The 17,773-nt window shown below is 41.9% G+C and overlaps 3 protein-coding genes across 4 annotated transcripts; 2 read left to right on the forward strand and 1 right to left on the reverse strand.

Annotated features, from left to right (window-relative positions):
* Positions 1–1,990: 1,990 nt before the first annotated feature.
* Positions 1,991–7,978, forward strand: LOC102776085 (profilin-2-like). 2 transcript variants are annotated; one of them, XM_006786859.3, is made up of 3 exons: positions 1,991–2,359; positions 3,591–3,783; positions 5,852–7,978. In XM_006786859.3, exons 1-3 carry the CDS (start codon positions 2,231–2,233, stop codon positions 5,947–5,949), a joined length of 420 nt encoding a protein of 139 aa, XP_006786922.1. In that variant the 5' UTR covers positions 1,991–2,230; the 3' UTR covers positions 5,950–7,978. The 2 variants fall into 2 exon arrangements, with proteins under 2 accessions (XP_006786922.1, XP_006786921.1); XM_006786858.3 differs by having other exon boundaries at positions 1,994–2,359; positions 6,177–7,978.
* Positions 7,979–9,288: 1,310 nt separating this feature from the next.
* LOC118453921 (uncharacterized) lies at positions 9,289–13,339 on the forward strand. Its single transcript, XM_087831935.1, has 6 exons — positions 9,289–9,562; positions 9,712–9,879; positions 9,959–10,080; positions 10,157–10,322; positions 10,667–10,782; positions 10,860–13,339. Exons 1-6 carry the CDS (start codon positions 9,289–9,291, stop codon positions 13,173–13,175), a joined length of 3,162 nt encoding a protein of 1,053 aa, XP_087688061.1. The 3' UTR covers positions 13,176–13,339.
* A 649-nt stretch (positions 13,340–13,988) lies between these two features.
* On the reverse strand, positions 13,989–16,112 carry LOC102776561 (alpha-2-HS-glycoprotein-like). Its single transcript, XM_087832320.1, has 7 exons — positions 15,879–16,112; positions 15,590–15,697; positions 15,423–15,504; positions 15,152–15,306; positions 14,963–15,058; positions 14,760–14,831; positions 13,989–14,636 (listed from the first exon to the last, which is right to left on the reverse strand). The coding sequence occupies exons 1-7, from the start codon at positions 16,074–16,076 to the stop codon at positions 14,178–14,180; spliced, it is 1,170 nt and encodes a 389-aa protein (XP_087688446.1). The 5' UTR covers positions 16,077–16,112; the 3' UTR covers positions 13,989–14,177.
* Between the last annotated feature and the right edge of the window lie 1,661 nt (positions 16,113–17,773).

A 17,773-nucleotide genomic window follows, 5' to 3' on the forward strand; every position in this document is an offset into this window, starting at 1 on the left:
TGGACAAAGTGAACTACTGGTCATCACTTTTACAATGGACTGTAGAATAATCACATTTATTTGTTTTGTTGATCTCGTTTAAAAACATTTAGACGCAGTGAAAAGGATGTAAGGTTAAATACTTGTTAATGTGTCAGTCATGCTGCTGTTAGGATGACAAGGCAAACAAGGCAGTATGAGCATCATCTAATGTTTAAGTAGTCAAGAATGATGACTTTTGTTTTTAAAGAAAAAGCATATTTTAAATGCAGAAATTGTCTTTTTTAGTCTGAGACAAACAAAGCTATGCTTCTAATAGTGTAAATAAAAACAGTACTAATCTCATAATCCTGAACCTTTTTAAAGCGAGTGCAATGATTTGTCCAACTGGGACAGCATATTTGATCAAATAGATGTGGTAATGTATATAAGTATGAGCAAAAGGCGTTCCACTGTAATTCCCAAACATAGTTCTAATTTTCCATATATTTGTGTTAGCTAGAGTCTGAGCACATTTTTTTATATTAATCACATAAAAGAATCTAAAATCATGTCATGAAAAGTTCCAAGCTGATAAGATAATGCTAAGCAGTCTTGGGCTTCTGAGTTTGTCTCCAGGACCCCAAGCAGAACACAGATAATAAATATACGGGTTGCTTATCTCAGATAATCAGATTTCTTAGGGGAGACTGGTTTATATCTCTCAGTAGTCATCACTTGCTAGTATCAGGTTGGACTTCCTTTTTGCCTTCAGATCTGCCTTAATTCTTCATCCCTTGGATTCAATAGGGTGTTTAAAACATTCCTGAGAGATTTTGGCCCATATTGACATGACAGCATCACACAGTTACTGCAGATTTGTAGGCTGCACGTTCGTGAGCATATCTAAAGGTGCTTGATTTGACTAAGATCTGGTGATGTGGGGGTTATTTGAGTACAGTGAACTTAGTATGTTCAAGTAAGCAGTTTGAGATGATCTTTCTTGGAAGCAACCAGAAGATGAATGCACTGTAGTCAAAAAAGGATGGACACATTCAACAACAGGTAGGCTCTGGTGTTTAAACGATGCACAGTTGGTACTAAGGGACCTAAAGTGTGCCCAGAAAACATCCCCCTCACCATTACACCACCACTACTAGTCTGAACCATTGATATGATGCAGGATGGAGCTATGCTTTCTTGTTGTTGTTGTTTTTAACCCTACATCTGAATGTTGGAGCAGAAACTGAGACTCACCAGGAAACATTTTCCAGTATCTTGTTGACTGGAGCCTCAGTTTCCTGTTCTTAGCTGACAGAAGTGGCACCCTTTGGCTGCTGCTGTAGCCCATCTGCTTCAAGGTCAAAGTGTTGTGTGTTCAGAATATAATGAATTATGAATAATGAACATAATGAATGGCTTTTTTGGGTTATTATTCCCTTTCTATCACCTCAAAGCAGTCTAGCCATTATCCTCCGACCTTTGAAATCAACAAGGCATTTTCACCCACAGGGCTCCCTAACCCTAACCCCGATATTTTTTTCCCTGAAATACAGAGACAAACAACCACGCCACGTTCAAAGTCACTTAAATCACCTTTCTTCATCATTCTGATGCTCGGTTTGAACTTCAGCATGTCGTCTCGACCATATTTACAATGCATTGAGTCGCTGCTATGTGATTGGCTGATAAGATACTTGCAATTACTTGCAGATGAACATGTGTACCTAACAAAGTGGCCGGTGAATGCAGATTTTAAGTAACAATATTATGAAGGATCGTTAGGTGAGAAAATAATCGCGAAATCCATCAGACACGTGCATCTCAGTGCGTGTTGTTTTTGTGTACTGCGGGTAAAAGCCCACACGGTGTCTGGTCTGACGCTCTTTGTCATGTCATCCATACAACATGAAAACACTTGAAGTTAATGGAAGAATCAGTAAATCTCCATCCCGGCATTCCCTCAGACTTGACTGTTGGCTGAGCTGATAAGTCCCTCTTTATTCCGCCGCCTGCTGCCATAAAAGCGCCAGGGAGCTCATTGTGCGGAGTGATCTGATACGGACTACACCCAGCCGCTGCCTCACTGCCCTGGCTTTCTTTGCTGCCCCAGCCTTCGCGTTGCTCAACGTCGAAGTGTGGGTTAGATTGGAGACTCTAAATTAGTCTGCGGGCTTTCTTTCATTCTGTCTTACCTCTTATTTGGCGACAACACTAAAAAATAGGTGTAGTTTTTTAAATTAAATATATTTATATCATCAGTTTCTTGAAAATGTCTTGGCAAAGCTACGTGGAAAACCTGATGGCCGATGGCAGCTGTCAGGATAGCGCCATTGTTGGTTATATGGACGCCAAATATGTTTGGGCAGCACATGCCGGTGGTACATTCAACAATATCACGGTAAGAAGTCAAAATGAGCTCGTTTGGGGGTGTGAGAGTGTGGTTTCGTTTGGCAGTAATGTTATCTGTCACGCAGACGTTCACCAGCCTGAGGAGCGCAGAAACCGTTACCTCGCAGGATCTAAGCGACTAACGAGCTAACGGTGCCGAGCTAGCTTATGGGCTAGCTCATCAGTGGCCTGTGTCGGCTTTTTCTAGCTAAGGAAACGTTGGGATTAGACCTCATGTGGTTCAGAGAAGGCTTCTCGTATAATGGCTTTCACACACAAATAGATAATTATGGCGTGCTGTCTTTTAATAATCAAAATAAAGGGGTGAGGGAACCCGGGTAAAACAACACTTAGCTAATTTAAGACCAGTGAGTAGACGGTGTCTGATTGAAGGGAGCGTGCATGCTTTTGTGTGCACGCTTGCTTTGATTAGCTAACTTTAAGCTGCTGCTTTACCGGCTCCGGGTGCTTTTAAAAGCTAATGTGTGGTGTTTGGTTCAGCCTGGGGTAAACCCGCAGTGTTATCAGTGCGAGCAAGAAACGAGTGCAATTATAAATGCTCGTCTTTTAATAGGAAATGAGCGTTTTCAGTTCATTCATTGGGATTGCTTGAGCGGTAGACCGGTGCATAGACGTCGCTTTACTTCCGCTAGTCCCTGCAGGCAGAGGATCCCGATCATATTATCGCCTGGTTTGGGGACAGGGCGTGTTGGGATCCAGAGAACTGGTTTCAACGCGGTCCTTTCCCTTGATGCTAGTCTGTAATTCCTAATGCCGCTGTTTTGTTACACGTGACCGGTGCCAGAATGCTACTATTAATAATATGCCTTTTGTTTTTCTCTGTGCCTTTCTAAAATATTAGATAATTGAGGCCTCTATCATTTTGTCTGACACCCAGAACAGAATTGGAATATGTCTTTGCAAAAAAACCACCCAATTCTCATAAAAAAAAAAAAAAATCATTATAAAGCAGTGTTTACAAGGATGGAAATGAATCCCCAAAAGTCAAGACATGTGCAATTCATTTAAAATAGCCCTCAATTATTATTGTGCGGAATTCATGTGTGCATAGAAGTCATGCATTAAAGTTGATCTATCTAATAATACTGTTATTTGAAATGGGATTATGCTTGCCACGTAACTGGAACCACATCTACGTCTTGGGCATGTGACTAATATCGCCTCAATCCTGTTGCTTTGTGTGTCTCTTCTTTTTTGTTTTCCCCCCTCTCTCTCCTCAGTCTCAGGAAATAGACGTCCTTATCGGTAAGGACAGGGAGACCTTTTATACCAGCGGTCTCACTCTGGGCTCAAAGAAGTGTTCAGTCCTCAGAGACAGCCTCCAGGATGAGGGCGACTGGACAATGGACATCAGGACAAAGAGCCAAGGAGGAGAACCTACATACAATATCTCTGTGGGAAGAGCCGGCAAAGGTAAAGGCGTATTATGGGTTAGCTTTCTGCAGCTATCAGAATGCATACTTAGGCTAAGACACTACTGTTTCCCATAAACACATGGGTATGAGCAATGTCTTAAATTAGATTTGTCAGGCTCATTCTCTTGCGGCATGACATCACTTCCTTATCTCATGGCTATGGTTGTAATCCACACCTGAGCCAGAATAAGATCTACAGGATGCACAAAGTTATATTTTTCCCAATATTTCATTAACAGTTTATATTCTTAATTAGTCATTTGTTCTATAAAGGTCAAATGATACAGGATGGCCAAAACTACTGAAATAGTTTAACATTAGTGAAGAAACAAGTTTTGTGTAGGCAGAAAATTGTGTTATTTTGATGATTAAAATCTTTTGTAGGCCTCAAACACATCATGGTTTTAGCATCTTTGACTCAAGTTACAGTTACTCTAGTGTTTGCATTTATTACAAGATTAGTACAGCTTTATAAGCCACGATATCCCCGCTTCTTTCGATTTGCCTTTGTGGTCCTTGGTTTCTGGTATTGTTCAGTGTTTCTCACCAAAGTTCTTGTGATCTGACGCCTTCGGGGTTTTTTTTTTTTTTTGTGTGTGTGTATGCCATCTAATTGCACACATCCAAACAATTTAAATACTTTTAAATCAGTTCTCACTTGAAAATGATTTGTTTAAAAATGACTGTAACCTGGTGCTAAGGTGAGAAACACTGATTGCAATGAAAACCAGATTCTGTTTTCATTTACTGTTTCGTCCTCAGCTATAAGTTGTATTGTTTTTGTTTTTTCTTCTTTCCCTAAGCACGAGCTATTTCCACCTGTTATTCTACTGCTCTGCATGTTGCTCCTCACTCGAGGAGTCAAAGAGATAATGCACACATTTGATTCAACAGCACATGCATGGAGGTGCTACCGTCTTAACTGTATGGAAGGTACAGTGCACCTTGATTAGTGTCTTTTTTTTTTTTGGTATTATCTTTCTTTAGCAGAAAGAGCCAGGACCCTCAAAAAAGGAGCGATTCTGTCCTAAATCCCCTGGGCGATTACTGATGAATCACATCTGGTTTGTTGGTAAACGCAGAGGTCAGCAGAAGCTGAGAAAATGGGTCTAATCAAGTGCACTGGTCTTCCTGCAGTTTGTCAGTGCAAAACACACCAATATTTCAAAGTGCACTGAAGACGAGGGCTGTGCAGGAAACTGCTCACTCATCAGTTAATGGTTTTGTCTTTAACAGAACTAGAATTTTTGGTAAATGAATTTGGCAGATTTGAATCAATGGTTCAGTGACACAGGACATGTGTAGAGGCTGTATTGTGGCAACATGAATAATGCTAATAATAAAACTGCACTTGGCCCTGTGAGCTTCAGTTGAATATCCTTAGATGTCACATTTCTAATAGTGTTTCCCACATACTTGTGTTCCACTTGTGGCGGGAAATAAGTGTGTGTGTGTAAAAGTGGGAGGAGGTGTCTTAAATAATAAATTATAAGCATTTTCTATGCAACTTGAGTCTGCACTTTGACCCAAGGGTTTTTGCTTTTTTTAAGCAATATCATCAGCTGTATCTTCAGTGAGTCTCATACTGCAGTTGAACTATGACTCCATAGTCTTTAGACTGTAGCTGGTAGCCCTTATTATTCCCTGCAGCCTCAGTGAGCTCGGTGTAGTGCCACACAAACCAGTTCTCCACCTGCTGCAGGTTCTGGCAGGTGTGAACCTCCAGCTCACAGTGGATCTTCAAAAGCACATCCACTGAGCAGCAGGTGAAAGCTGCAGCAGAGAAAACGTGCGAAGGGAAATGGTCAGTGCTTGCTGGTTATCAGCAACTGACCTTTCAAAATAAGAGTGCAGAAATTTTTCTAGTGTTAACTTGATCAGAGATGACGTCGGACTCAACGAGGAAAATAAAATAGAACAAAAACATTTATCAGGCACATTTAGGTAGCTGTTAATATACCTGAGCGGCCCGCCCAAGTAGAACCTGTGTGTGGGAAAACACTCTTACTGCTTTTCTCTTACCTCTTTTTCTTAACTGTCTCTTTTCTATCTCTTCTCTTTTCCAGTTTTGGTTCTTGTAATGGGCAAAGAAGGGGTCCATGGAGGCGGATTGAATAAGAAGGCTTACTCAATGGCAAAATACTTGAGGGATTCAGGGTTTTAATGATTTCAAGCTCACTTAGCTAAAATTTGAGGGACATAAAGAAGAGAAAAGAAATATTGCTGTTAAGATTTCTCCTGAAAGCAGTCAAATGTCTTGGAAACTTTTAATAGCAATGAAGAGTGGTAAGATGCTGTGTCACCTTTGTTCCCCCCTCCCCCATCCATCCTGTAGGGGGAGGGAGACTCTTCAATTCTGTTCATCTCTCTTTTTTTCCTTGTGTGCTCCAGTATTGGTTATAGTCATGGGAAAGGAGGCAGTCCATGGTGGAAATCTTAACAAGAAAGCACATGCAATGGCTGAGTACCTGAGGAAGTCTGGATATTAAGCAACCTCTCCACCCGTTCGTCACCTTAGCAGCTCACTACCACTCACCGTATTGTGTTGACACTACTTCCAGGATTAGGTGGCATACAGTGTTACTTCCTATCCAGTCTACTTTTATACACAACCTTTTGTTTGCTTAACCCTCCCAACACCACCCTCTTTATTTATTTTTATTTTTTTAATGTTCCCCACTTAAACATTGTACTTCTGATGTTTCTGACACTACAGTAATGGCATGTTCATTGAAATGTTAACCACAAGTGTGCATCAAATATGATCGCAAAGTGTAATAAAAGCATTCAACAAATTTGGACTCGCCTTGTATAACATTCACTGCAGCAAGTGGCTAGTATTTGAACAGGAAGTACACATGTGATGGTGGTGAAGGTGCATAATTACGCATTTTCTTTCCCATTCTTTTGAGCATTACTAAAAGATGCTGGGTTATTTTTGTTTTATTTTTTTTAAAACCGCATGTTGGCATTTAAAAGTTGCATGCATACTCTCTGTAACACTTGGATCCCAGCCCGGCTCCCTCCTCTGTCCTAGCGCAGTATTCCAGCCAAAACCATCTTCTCATCTGCCTCCATTAAAGAAATGACAAACTTCCTCTAAAGTCCTGTATGTGTGTACCGATTCGCCGCACAACTTCTTCAACCCTCCATCACATGCTTTTCTTTGCTGTTGTACCTGAATGTGGTCTTAAAAGTTAACGATGTGGTGTTGGGCTGTTGTGTAAGGTCACCCATTACTGAGGTTGTCGTCTCACTTCACTATATTTCGGGAGTCTCGGCAGACATTCCACCTCTGTGCCAGCTGAGACGTCTGTCTGTCATCTCCTGCTATCTGTAAATTTTGCTGTAAAATCACTACATGCATACACACCCCTCTCCCCCACAAGTCTCCCTCCCTTTGGACCAATTGTCAATATAAAAGGGTTATCAGAACTCCTTCAGCTTATTCTGATGGATGATTGTTGGCATCACCTGTTGACTGTAAATCATTAAGACGACTACTTGAGATGACTGTAAAACATGTAACTGCTTCTTTAGACTTCAACACTACTTAAACTTCTCATCACTAATTGATTTGTCGCTAACTTCTTGTTCATTAACCGATGAAACTGAAATGTCATTGTACTACAGTATGAATGCATTTTGACTGTAAACTGAGGCTGCTGGGCTCCAGCGCCTTGGGATTATTTGCCTTGTGCTTTAGTCATCAAAGGTGTATTCACAAATTGTCATAGTACGGTACGTAGAAGTATATTTAAAAGAAAAAAAAAGATGCTGTGTACACTAAACATATTGAAAATGGTGTTGGTTGGAATAAGAACATTTGTAAGTTGTCTTGTGAATTTTTTTTTTTCTGAGAATAACTGTGTATTCTGTGCCATAAAAAAAAAAAAAATCAATATCTGATGATCTGTTGCTACCACAAGTTGGATTTTTAAACTGCTGCCCCAGCAAGAAGTAACTTTTAATGGCACTTTTCCTAAGGGATATTTTGGCATCAGTAATCTCCAGACTTTGTGGAATATGTACAGAATTAAACAACGGGGGGGAAAAAAAAAGTTTGGAATATTTTGTCCACTTTTCTTTGAGTGGGAAGTTTCCTTCTGCCACAAAATCTGCTGTTTCAAATGCCATGCATCGATGAGACGTCTTGTTTACAGACAGATCAAATAAACATTATTCCAACCAGAGGGAAAGCCAGTATGTCCAGTCTGTTGCCTCATCACTTCAATCTTTGTTTAATGGAGTAAATCAGGAGTTTTAGTGATTATAGCCGTAACTGGGGCAGTTTGAATTTATTGTGCTAATGATACACTGAATTAGCAACAGTACATACTCTGATTGGGAAAACACTGACCTAGATCTTATGATCAAACAGGAGAACGCTACTTCTACACTTAATGTGTGAATTATCACATTCCACTCTTTAATAGGAGAATGCACTCAAGTCTTGCCAAATCCCAGAAATAAACTTCCTGAAGTGTTTAATGACTGGAATCTGTAGGAATTACTAATTTTAATAAATTGCAGGCTGCCATCAAAGGGAAATTGCTTTGATCTGCTTGGGCTGCTTTGGTATTTTCAGTAGTTAAGGACAAACTTTTAAGGTTAAAACAATAAAATAAAGTTGATCTAAATGGGATTTGGGTGATAATCTGATTGTCTTACTTTCAGACCAGTTCCTAATCAAACCAAAGGAAAGAAAACATGCTAGACAGGAAGGATAAACTGGCTACACAGCTCTAAGTCTCTGAGACAAAATCAGTCATGTCTTTACTCATTTTCTCACTTGCAAAAAAAAAAGTCTCACGACATCATTGTCTTGTATAAAAACTAGCTGCATGTGTTTTTGCTACACTAGAGAAACACACTAGATTTTAGATATGCACCATATCAGGCACATTTCCTCAGAGTGGGACTCAAAGTTTGAAACTCAGGATGAGCGCTAGATTTCAGTAAAATTTGTGGTTCTAAATAGTGTTTGACTGCTTAGTATTGAGTTTAGTACAGCTGCTGCTTGCCCACACTCCCCACACTTTGACCAGAATAAAGGAGACATGGACAGCAACACAATCCATATGTGATTTATTATTGCAGTGGAGTTTTGATTTGAGATTTTATTAAATTTTTCTTTTAAAAAAGTTTCAAAGATGTTTCACACAAAATGAAGCAACTAAAAGTCTGAAAATTGGCCACTAAACAGGCTGTAGAAGAATTATATTACCATAAAATATAATCTGTATAGCATTATTCAGCCGAAGGAAAACTGAGCAGCAAAAAAGTTCTGTTAGAAAAATGGCAGCAGGGTAACTTGTTGTAAATCTTGTTGTCTTGTCAGAGCCACAGACTGACCCCCTGCTCTTAACTGCGCCATTGGCACCAGCTGCTGTGGTTAGGTGTTTGATTAGTCAAAATTAAGACCAGGTTTAGCACTACATGCTAAGAGGACTGATCAGTTTTTGTGGTACAGTCCTGGGACAGTGCTTTTTCCTCTGTTCCAATGGCGTGTAGAGAGAGCAGGGGTGTTAATGGCTCACTGTATTTTGGGCTCTTTTTGTTTTCTGCTTCACTTTGTCAATGCGCAACACTGACGAGGCTTAAAGCCCTGGATGAACTAGGTGGAAACGCAACGCTTAGTCAAAGTGGAGCTAAAGGTCATCAGCATTATGGAAAACTTTCAATTGGGCAAAAGCTGCTGCGAGGTCCTAAAACCAACAGAAACAAGACCACAAACAACACCAGGGATGTTGAAACAGATTACCAGGCAGACGTGGGTACGTAAAGTTAAAATTGTAAGTGAGCCATGGCTCCAACATTTGGTCTCTTATGCTTGTAAAGGATTTTGTGTTCATAGTGTTTTAGGGCCTCTCTAGTAAACAACTGCATACCTTCGAAAACTAATTTCAAACCCTACTTTTGAAAGCCTGGGAGGAAGCTAAACAACCAGATGGACAATATGGTGGTCTCGACCTGGAGGCAATGGAACGACTCCTTAAGATGGAACCAAAGGTTGAATGTACGCTAGACTCCATGACGCTTCAGGTTCATGATGCTGCTTCTACCCCTGGATCTCTGCTTTTCGTGGACAGAGGTAAGTAGTTATGTTAAGTCTGCGTAGTAGTTCCATGTAATGATTTTTACACCCTCCCCCTGCTGAACATCTCCCCCAGGAAGCCATTTGTCTCCTTTGCCCCTGTCCAAGTTACCTTCGAGCTGCGGTTACACCATCAGCTCAACACGACGAGATCTGGTCCTAGTCGCACCCTATGATGGTTGCTTCGTCGCTCTCCAGGTGGGTCACTGTGATCTGAAGGCACTGCACATTTTAACCACGTGCTTATGTATAATAGCTCCCTTGCTGCTTTCAGGAGGACACTTATGTTCTCCCACTGCTTTGGTGGGGCATACCAGTGAGGATGTCGTGCCCTTTCATGGGCTCGCTGTCACTGAATCCTCCGATGGTCACCTGCAATACTGCGGACATGCTCGTAAAAACAGAGTGGACCCTGCCCGTCTCCAATATTAAAGTTAAGTGTGAGTTTTTGGTCCCCATCATGTCTCTGTTTTTGTTTTTAAACCAGCACTAAAGACATGACATGTTGGCTAAACTGGCCTACAAATACTTTTTCCAAACCCTGTGTGACTATGACAACCACTTAAATTTCATGTAATTTAGATTCCCTTAAAGTTAACTGATCGTCCAAACTCCAGTGTGCGTGTTTTGTTTTTTGTCTAAACTTTTTAGCATTTCTATATGGCTTTCTATATTTTCTAAATGATAGCTTAGTTTGCCATCAAATTTTTAATCAGAGGGGACAAAAGATGACTTTAGGAGTAGGAAACCTAAGGTGAGTTCCTGCCTGCCATTTATTTTGCAGTGAACGGTAAATGGGAGCCACTAACAGTGGCCTCAAACAGATGTGGCTTCAGCACAGTCGAACATCCTGAAGGTGTGATCATCTCTGCTCATTATGCGCCCTGCCTAGAGAAAAAGGTGTGTTGTGCATGTTTGTTTTGTTTTTTTTTTTGCTCCCTTTCTTAGGAAGAAAGATAACTTGTATTTCTGTTCAGGATGGGTTGTATACTCTGGAAGTTGCTGGAGATGGAGAAGCAACAATTTCCTGTCCATCACAATTACCAGCTCAGCCTGAATTCACAGAAAACCCGGCAAAGGATCCCGATTGGCAAAATGAAACACCGAGCAAAGGTGTGTATGCGTCGACTTTTCCTCATGATCCTCATCAAGCGATTCTTCCTCAGAACTCAGATATGCTGAATCAGTGGCCAGAAGATGCGAATCGTCCTTTCCACCCCACTTTCTTTTACTCTGCAAGTCTGGTCAATACACCTGCTGCATCTCCAGTTGTCCAAACTGATGCAGGGAAAAGATGGCAACATTTTCCCCCTTTTTATTCTCAGCCACCTGCTCCTACACTGTCACTAATAACTAAACCACCAGCAGGTCAGTTTGAAGAACATTTGCTTCCCAGCCCAATTAACCCACGGCCTAGTCTTCTTCAGGAACCTCCTGCAAGCCAACCCGAGAGCCAAGACAAGAAACCCCCATATTCATTTTCTTTTTACTCACAGCCTTCAGCATCTGAAGATCATCCATCATATCACAAATTACCTGAAAAACCAGAGGAAGCAGAACCCAAAGCACAGAACCAACTTTCCCACATCTATCACTTCTATCCCCAACCAAAGCCCGAAGTACAGCCTGCTACAAACCCCTCCACTGTTCCTCAGCCACCACAGCCTGAAGCCCCTCAGCGTCAAGTACACCAGCAAATGTACTTGTGCCCTGAAAATCAGCCTGCCAGAAATCCAAATGCTGCTTTGGCATCAGCAGCTGAAAGTCTTTCGGGACAAGTGCACAAACTTTGTCAAACATCTGAGACACCAGCTGGAACAAATGAGGAAAATCCAGTCCAAAGTACACCACCTCTTCTCAGATATCCACAGGGCCAGACGCATCACCTACTTAACCAGTTCTATTACCCACAGCAGCTCCAGCTGCTACAGCCTGTGACATTACCCTCTGCTACCTATTTGCAGCAACAGGGTGCTGCTAAACCCAGTGACCAAAAACATCCTGAATCTGCAATTCCACTAACTATCAATAGTTATACAGCCCCGCAAGATCCTCAGCCCAGCTCTGCATATATGCAACCTGTGTGCTCCTCCAGCTTGTCTAACTGCTGTACACAAATTACTTTTTATCAGCTTCTCCATATTACTCCAGCTAGAGTTGGTAGTTGTGCAGATGTGCCTCACTTATTTCCAGATCTTTCATTTCCACCTACAGCTTCATATTTTGAGTTTGGCGTGGGTTCTGCAAGACTTCCTCAACAGCCGACTGAAGCAGCACAATCTGCCTCATCTTACACCTCTGTGCCCCTCTCACTGCACCCCTTTCCAGCTCAAAATGTGGAGCAATTATATTTACAGCCACCAGATGGCAACCCTACTACACCGCGAGGAAATGATCCAAGTTGGACTGCAAATCATAAACCACTGAACCGCATGAACCCCGCACCTAATTCACTGCATGCCCACTGGCCGTATCTACACAGCCAATCCTCAGAACCTCTGCCTTCAGGTTATGACCCAGCAGGGCGATATCAGCTGAATAACATTAAGTCCCCAGTGCAGGTAAACGGTCAACTATTGACTGGGAACTTGAACCGTCCAACGTGGCCTAATTTTATGTCTAACAACCCAAATTCACAGCAGCAACATAATAAATCACCTGGAGAGGAACTTGATCATTTTATGGTTCCTTTCGATAGGCTTCAGCACGCTCCTGTATCCACTTATAACAACTCTGTGTTCCCGAACAATTTAAAACCATTCATAAGTGACTCAAACTCCAAACATGAGCAAACTCTAAATTTCTATTCTGGGAATTATGTGCTGCTACAGCGTGAGCCACCAGGCAGGGAGCCGGATTCCTCCGAGCTTTACAGAGATCCGACTGTTGATTTAAATTTTATGACCCAAAATCTTGCAAAAGAGCAGAATGGTAAACATCAGACTCCACTGAATTTTAAGCCCCTGCAGGGAAATGAACAACTCTCCAAGTGGCTTGAGGAAGGTATTCCCACTCCCTCGCCTGGTAATGCTAACCATGATGATGGTGATGATTATGATGATTATGATAATGAAAATGAGGATAATGATGACGTTAACAATTCCGGTCTGCCATTCCTTTCTCCTACTACGGATGGCCCTCCACTTATATTTCCTCTCTACAAGCCACCTTTAGGTGCAGCACCGTTAAAGCTAAAATTCCACGAATCCTTTACAGACTTTTCGACTCCTTTAGGCTCCAGCAACAGGTTTCCACCCCATAATGCTCAAAAGATGTTTCAAGGATGGGGCTGAGAAGCTGATCACTAAGCCGGTGGTAGTGTGTAGCTGAGGCAGGTGTTGAACTCCTTACCCTTGTTGTTTGGACTCGTACAAATGTCTCTTGAACTCCTTCAGATAAATCATTGAAGTTGGAAGCGTGAAAGCAGCAATTTCTAGCGATGTGAATAAATGGTGCAACTACCCAAAATGTGTGCTTTGAACTTTTTTTTTTTGTGGAGTGTGTGTTGGGCAGAAGGGCATAGAATTCATATCTGCTCTGATGTAGGTTGTGACGGACGACCTCTGTTTGGCTGCTTTTGCTATCAGTTTACCCAGTGGGGCCATAATATCCGCTTCTTACACTTGAAAGGTACACAGCCTCTTTTTGAACCTGTTTGTCCAGCTTGTTTGTGCTTTAGCATGATATGCATTGATCCGTTCTTGTAAATGCAATAAATGGAATTTGCCCACTCATAAACAGCTGCCTGGGGGTGGGTGGATGAGTGCTTGCGTGGTGAACTTGAAAATCAAGTGTTCCACTGCTCTCATTTATTTTAGCACACAATGTTTGTCAGTAAAATATACTGTGTAATGTCATATTGCCTGTGTAATGAAATCTTTAAAGTGTGTGTGTGTGTGTGTGTGTGTGTGTGTGTGTGTGTGTGTGTGTGTGTGTGTGTGTTTTCTTCTTCCATGACTGTATGAGAAGTGTCAGCAGGTTCACAGCAGGATTGAATGCACTGTAAACTTCTGCACTTGTTCTGAAAGACTTTGCAGGAATGACTGAATGCATCATGGTACATATAAGTGTGCTCACTTGGCCTGTAAATGTACTGACATAGTCCATTGTTTTGATTTATAAACACCTTTACTGAAGATTTAATGATGAGCATTACATTCAGTTTTACACAGATGATTGTCTGATTTGACAGTTTAAAACAAATTATTCCAACTGCTACTACTGGACATGGCTCGAGTATCAAAGGTGCTCTGCTACAAATTAAAGCAAGTATAGAGTCTGTGGGACTTGAACACTTAGAAGAATCTGACTCTTCCTGGGCAGACTGGCACGAGAGTAACTGGTCCTGTTTGAACAGCAGGAGCATCAACCACGGCAGCAGCTGCAGCAGATACATCTCTCTTCTTCAAGCTAGGTGATGTATCCTTACTCCTTAAGGATTCTCCAAAATCTGCAGCAAGGGCAGGATCTGCAGCGAGAGCAGGATCTGCAGCTGGAGCTGGATCTGCAGCTGGAGCTGGAGCTGGATCTGCAGTTGGAGCAGCAGCAGAAGGGACGACAGGTACAACTTCATCTGATTCATCTGATTCTACTGACTCTGAAGATAACAGGACATTTTGATGGGGGTTGTGGCGAGCTGTCAGTTTGTGGTGGCTGTGGCCGTGCTTGTGTGACAGGCCGTGTGTTTGCACATGAACCACTGGTGGTAGGACGGGGTCTGCAGCTGCAGTGCTGTTGGCATCTACAATGGGAATCTAAAAAAATGACATCAGTAAGAGAAAAACAGTTCTTAATGTTTTCTATGTGAACGTTAGACGGTGAATGTTGTTTTATTTTTATGTATCAGAATATATTAGAAGTCAGATGCAGTATTTTACCAGAGTGGGGAACATCTTGCAGTCCACACTGTGCTGGGCGATTGTACCTTTGGCTGTACAAATCCCACGAGCCTGGAGAGAGAGGCACAGCTCTCAGTTTTGTTCATTTTCAACATCTGGTGACCTGATTGAACATTTCTCCATCTCAGATCAGCTCAACAGGCCTGAAAACAAACTGAGTGCTTTTACTACTGTGTACTCACAGCCATGGCATCGTTGAGAGGCACGCAGGGATCCTCGGTGCAGTTTCCCTCAACAACCACATATTCTGTTATGAAGATGGGCCCACCAGACACAATCTGAAAGTATTAAACAGCACTGATGAACTGACAGCTGCAGGTTAAAGCATGCAGCTGTGTTACATCTGGTAAAAAGTATCCTGACTGTCTGACCTGTGATGACAACCTTCCAACCTCGAGAAGAACGTGTGTCGTGTTCACAGTCATGTTGTTGAAGGTTGTCAGAGAGGCATGGACAAAATCCAGCGCATCGGTGTTATTGAGGGGAAGGAGGCTGGGACAGCCCAAACACAAATCCTCTGTGGATACTACAAGTCGAGCAGGAAAGTCACATGCAGGTTATTGACGCATGCAGTATGTATGGACACTGCTGTGGTTTGTTCTTTGTAATCATTTGGATGAGAGCAGCATCTGTGATCTTTACCCTCTGATTTGCACTTGAATGCAATGACCTTCAGAACACCGCCAACCTTCTTCAGCACCACATCACAGTCTCCTTCTACCGCCTGGAACGAAGAATCAAAGTAGGCTGATCAGAACTAATATCGACTGAATTACAGGAGTCGAAACCGGAGAGCTTCTGTGTCTCACCGTCTGTACTTTGGGCCTGACTGTGCAGTTTGCAAGAGGCAGCGGGTCCAACACGTGACAGTCTGTCTCCAGCAGGTCAACTTCTATGTCGTATTCATCTCCGTCTGGCTGAATAAGCAAAAATATATACAAATCAATGCACAATTGTTAAGTTACTTTTAAAAAATGTAGTGCATAAGATGGTAATTGACTAAATTCTGCTGTATATATTATTCCAGATGCAGGTGAACAGCTACTATTAGCAAAAATAGAGCACATAGCTGCTTTTGATCTCTGACTGCTGACTTACCTTCGTGTAGACCTTGATTTCGTCGATCTGGTTCAGTACATACTTGTAGCCATGATGGTGCTGGGCGTTGAGGTAATCCTGCGCCACCAGAGCAGCCTCCTCCGCCTCGGGGGAGTCGCACAGAGGCCTTCGCACGATGGGTTGAGCCCATGTCCCCACCAGCAGTCCCAGCACCACAGTGAAGCTCAGGAGGTTCATTTCTGTGTGAAATGCAAAGATGAGAGGCAGACTGTTGCTTATATCTCCTGTACTTCAAACATAAAAACAGAGCCAAGGTAAACACCATGCTCATCCCTCCTGACTCTTGCGTCACATGGCGCTCCTGTTTTTTTTTAAATCATGGCCTTTAATGATCTGAATGCAACAGAATTCTTCAGTGGTCACGTGCAAGATTCAGGACGAACTCATAAAAGCAAAGTGGACGTCCCGTCTCCAAAATTAAAGCTAAATTTAATTTCCCTCGTCTCCCCATTTAAAAAAAAAAAGAAGTCCTGTTTCATGTTTAAGACCAGCACTAAATACATAAACATTACCTGGATTCTGCTGCAACTCCTTTTTCAAACTCTGCATGACTTTTACAAAGACTGAGTTATGTTAGGCTCTTATGTTGTGCATGTCAGCTTACATCTTACTCCCATTAAAGGACTCGTGTCCCTCTTTTTTTTTTTTATGTCACAACATGTGCAATAAAAGTCTTAAGGCCAGCCTCAGCGGTGATGCAGGAAGACATCTGCAGGACAGAAAGCAAAACCTTCTGTTCATTTTCTGTTACAGGTTTCATGCGAGAAGTTTTTCTCATGATCGGTCACGTTTGTTTCAGTTTGTATCACTTGTCTGTGTACTCTGTCCCTGTTCATCATTTAAAGCTAATTAATTTACTCATTTAATTCATGTAGACTTGTACAATGGCCTGAGACACAATTTGTTACAAACATTTAAATGTTGCAGTGATTAAAATGAGTCCTCCTCTGTTAACAGCAGCGCTCAGTATAAACAGTAAAGAAAAAGTGAATATATTCAGTCTAACGAGCTGTTATATCATTAGCTGTGGAAATTGAGGAGCTGCGCATGTGTTTTCAGTATGAAAGCTTCCTTTGGCATCTAAATGATTTTTGATTGGGAAAAGGGTGACTCTAAGAATCCAATAAATTCTATTAAGTGGAAAGTTACTGTTTAATAGGTTGAAGTTTACGGCAAGCGGTAGCTGGGAGCCATGAACTCTGGCCTCAAACAGATGTGTTTTCAGCACAGTCGGACATCCTGAAGATGTGGTCATCTCTGCTCATTATTCAGCCTGTCTATAGGAAACGATCTGAGAATTTGAGTTCTGTGTGGGAGGTTTATGGGTTCAAAACAACTGTCTAAAACATCTGGAAAGTGGGTGTAAGAGCAGCTGGGTATAAAAATCATCTTATCTCTTCGTGTGTGGGTAACCAAGGACAACTTTGTTTTATTTGGCTGCTTATCTTATCAGTTTAGCCCGTGGGGGCATTAAAATCGCTTTTTAGACTCAGAGGGTTCACAGCATTTTTGAGGCTGTCTACCTAATTTGTCCTTCACCATGAACCGCAGCTTCCTGAACATTGATCCATTCTTGTAAATTCACTAATAGACTTTGCCCATATTCACCAGCATTGACCTGTATGTTTGTCTGTCTGTAACTTGAGAAACTCAGGTCGATGGGATAAAATATCTTATCAACATTTTCACATTGAAATCTTTAAATAGCCTCTTATGATTATGAAGTGTGAACTCTTTCATACTTGGATGTATGAGAATCCTGGTGTTTTTGTTCATTTCTGAAATGTTGAGTTGTGTTGAGCGTGGATGTGCAGAGGAAAAGCTGCTGTTGTTCATGGCTGTATCAGCAATGTCAGCCGGTTCACAGGAGGGTC

Source organism: Neolamprologus brichardi, chromosome 18 (assembly GCF_056152115.1).
Source record: "Neolamprologus brichardi isolate AB-2024 chromosome 18, ASM5615211v1, whole genome shotgun sequence".
Taxonomy (NCBI): Eukaryota; Metazoa; Chordata; class Actinopteri; order Cichliformes; family Cichlidae; genus Neolamprologus; species Neolamprologus brichardi.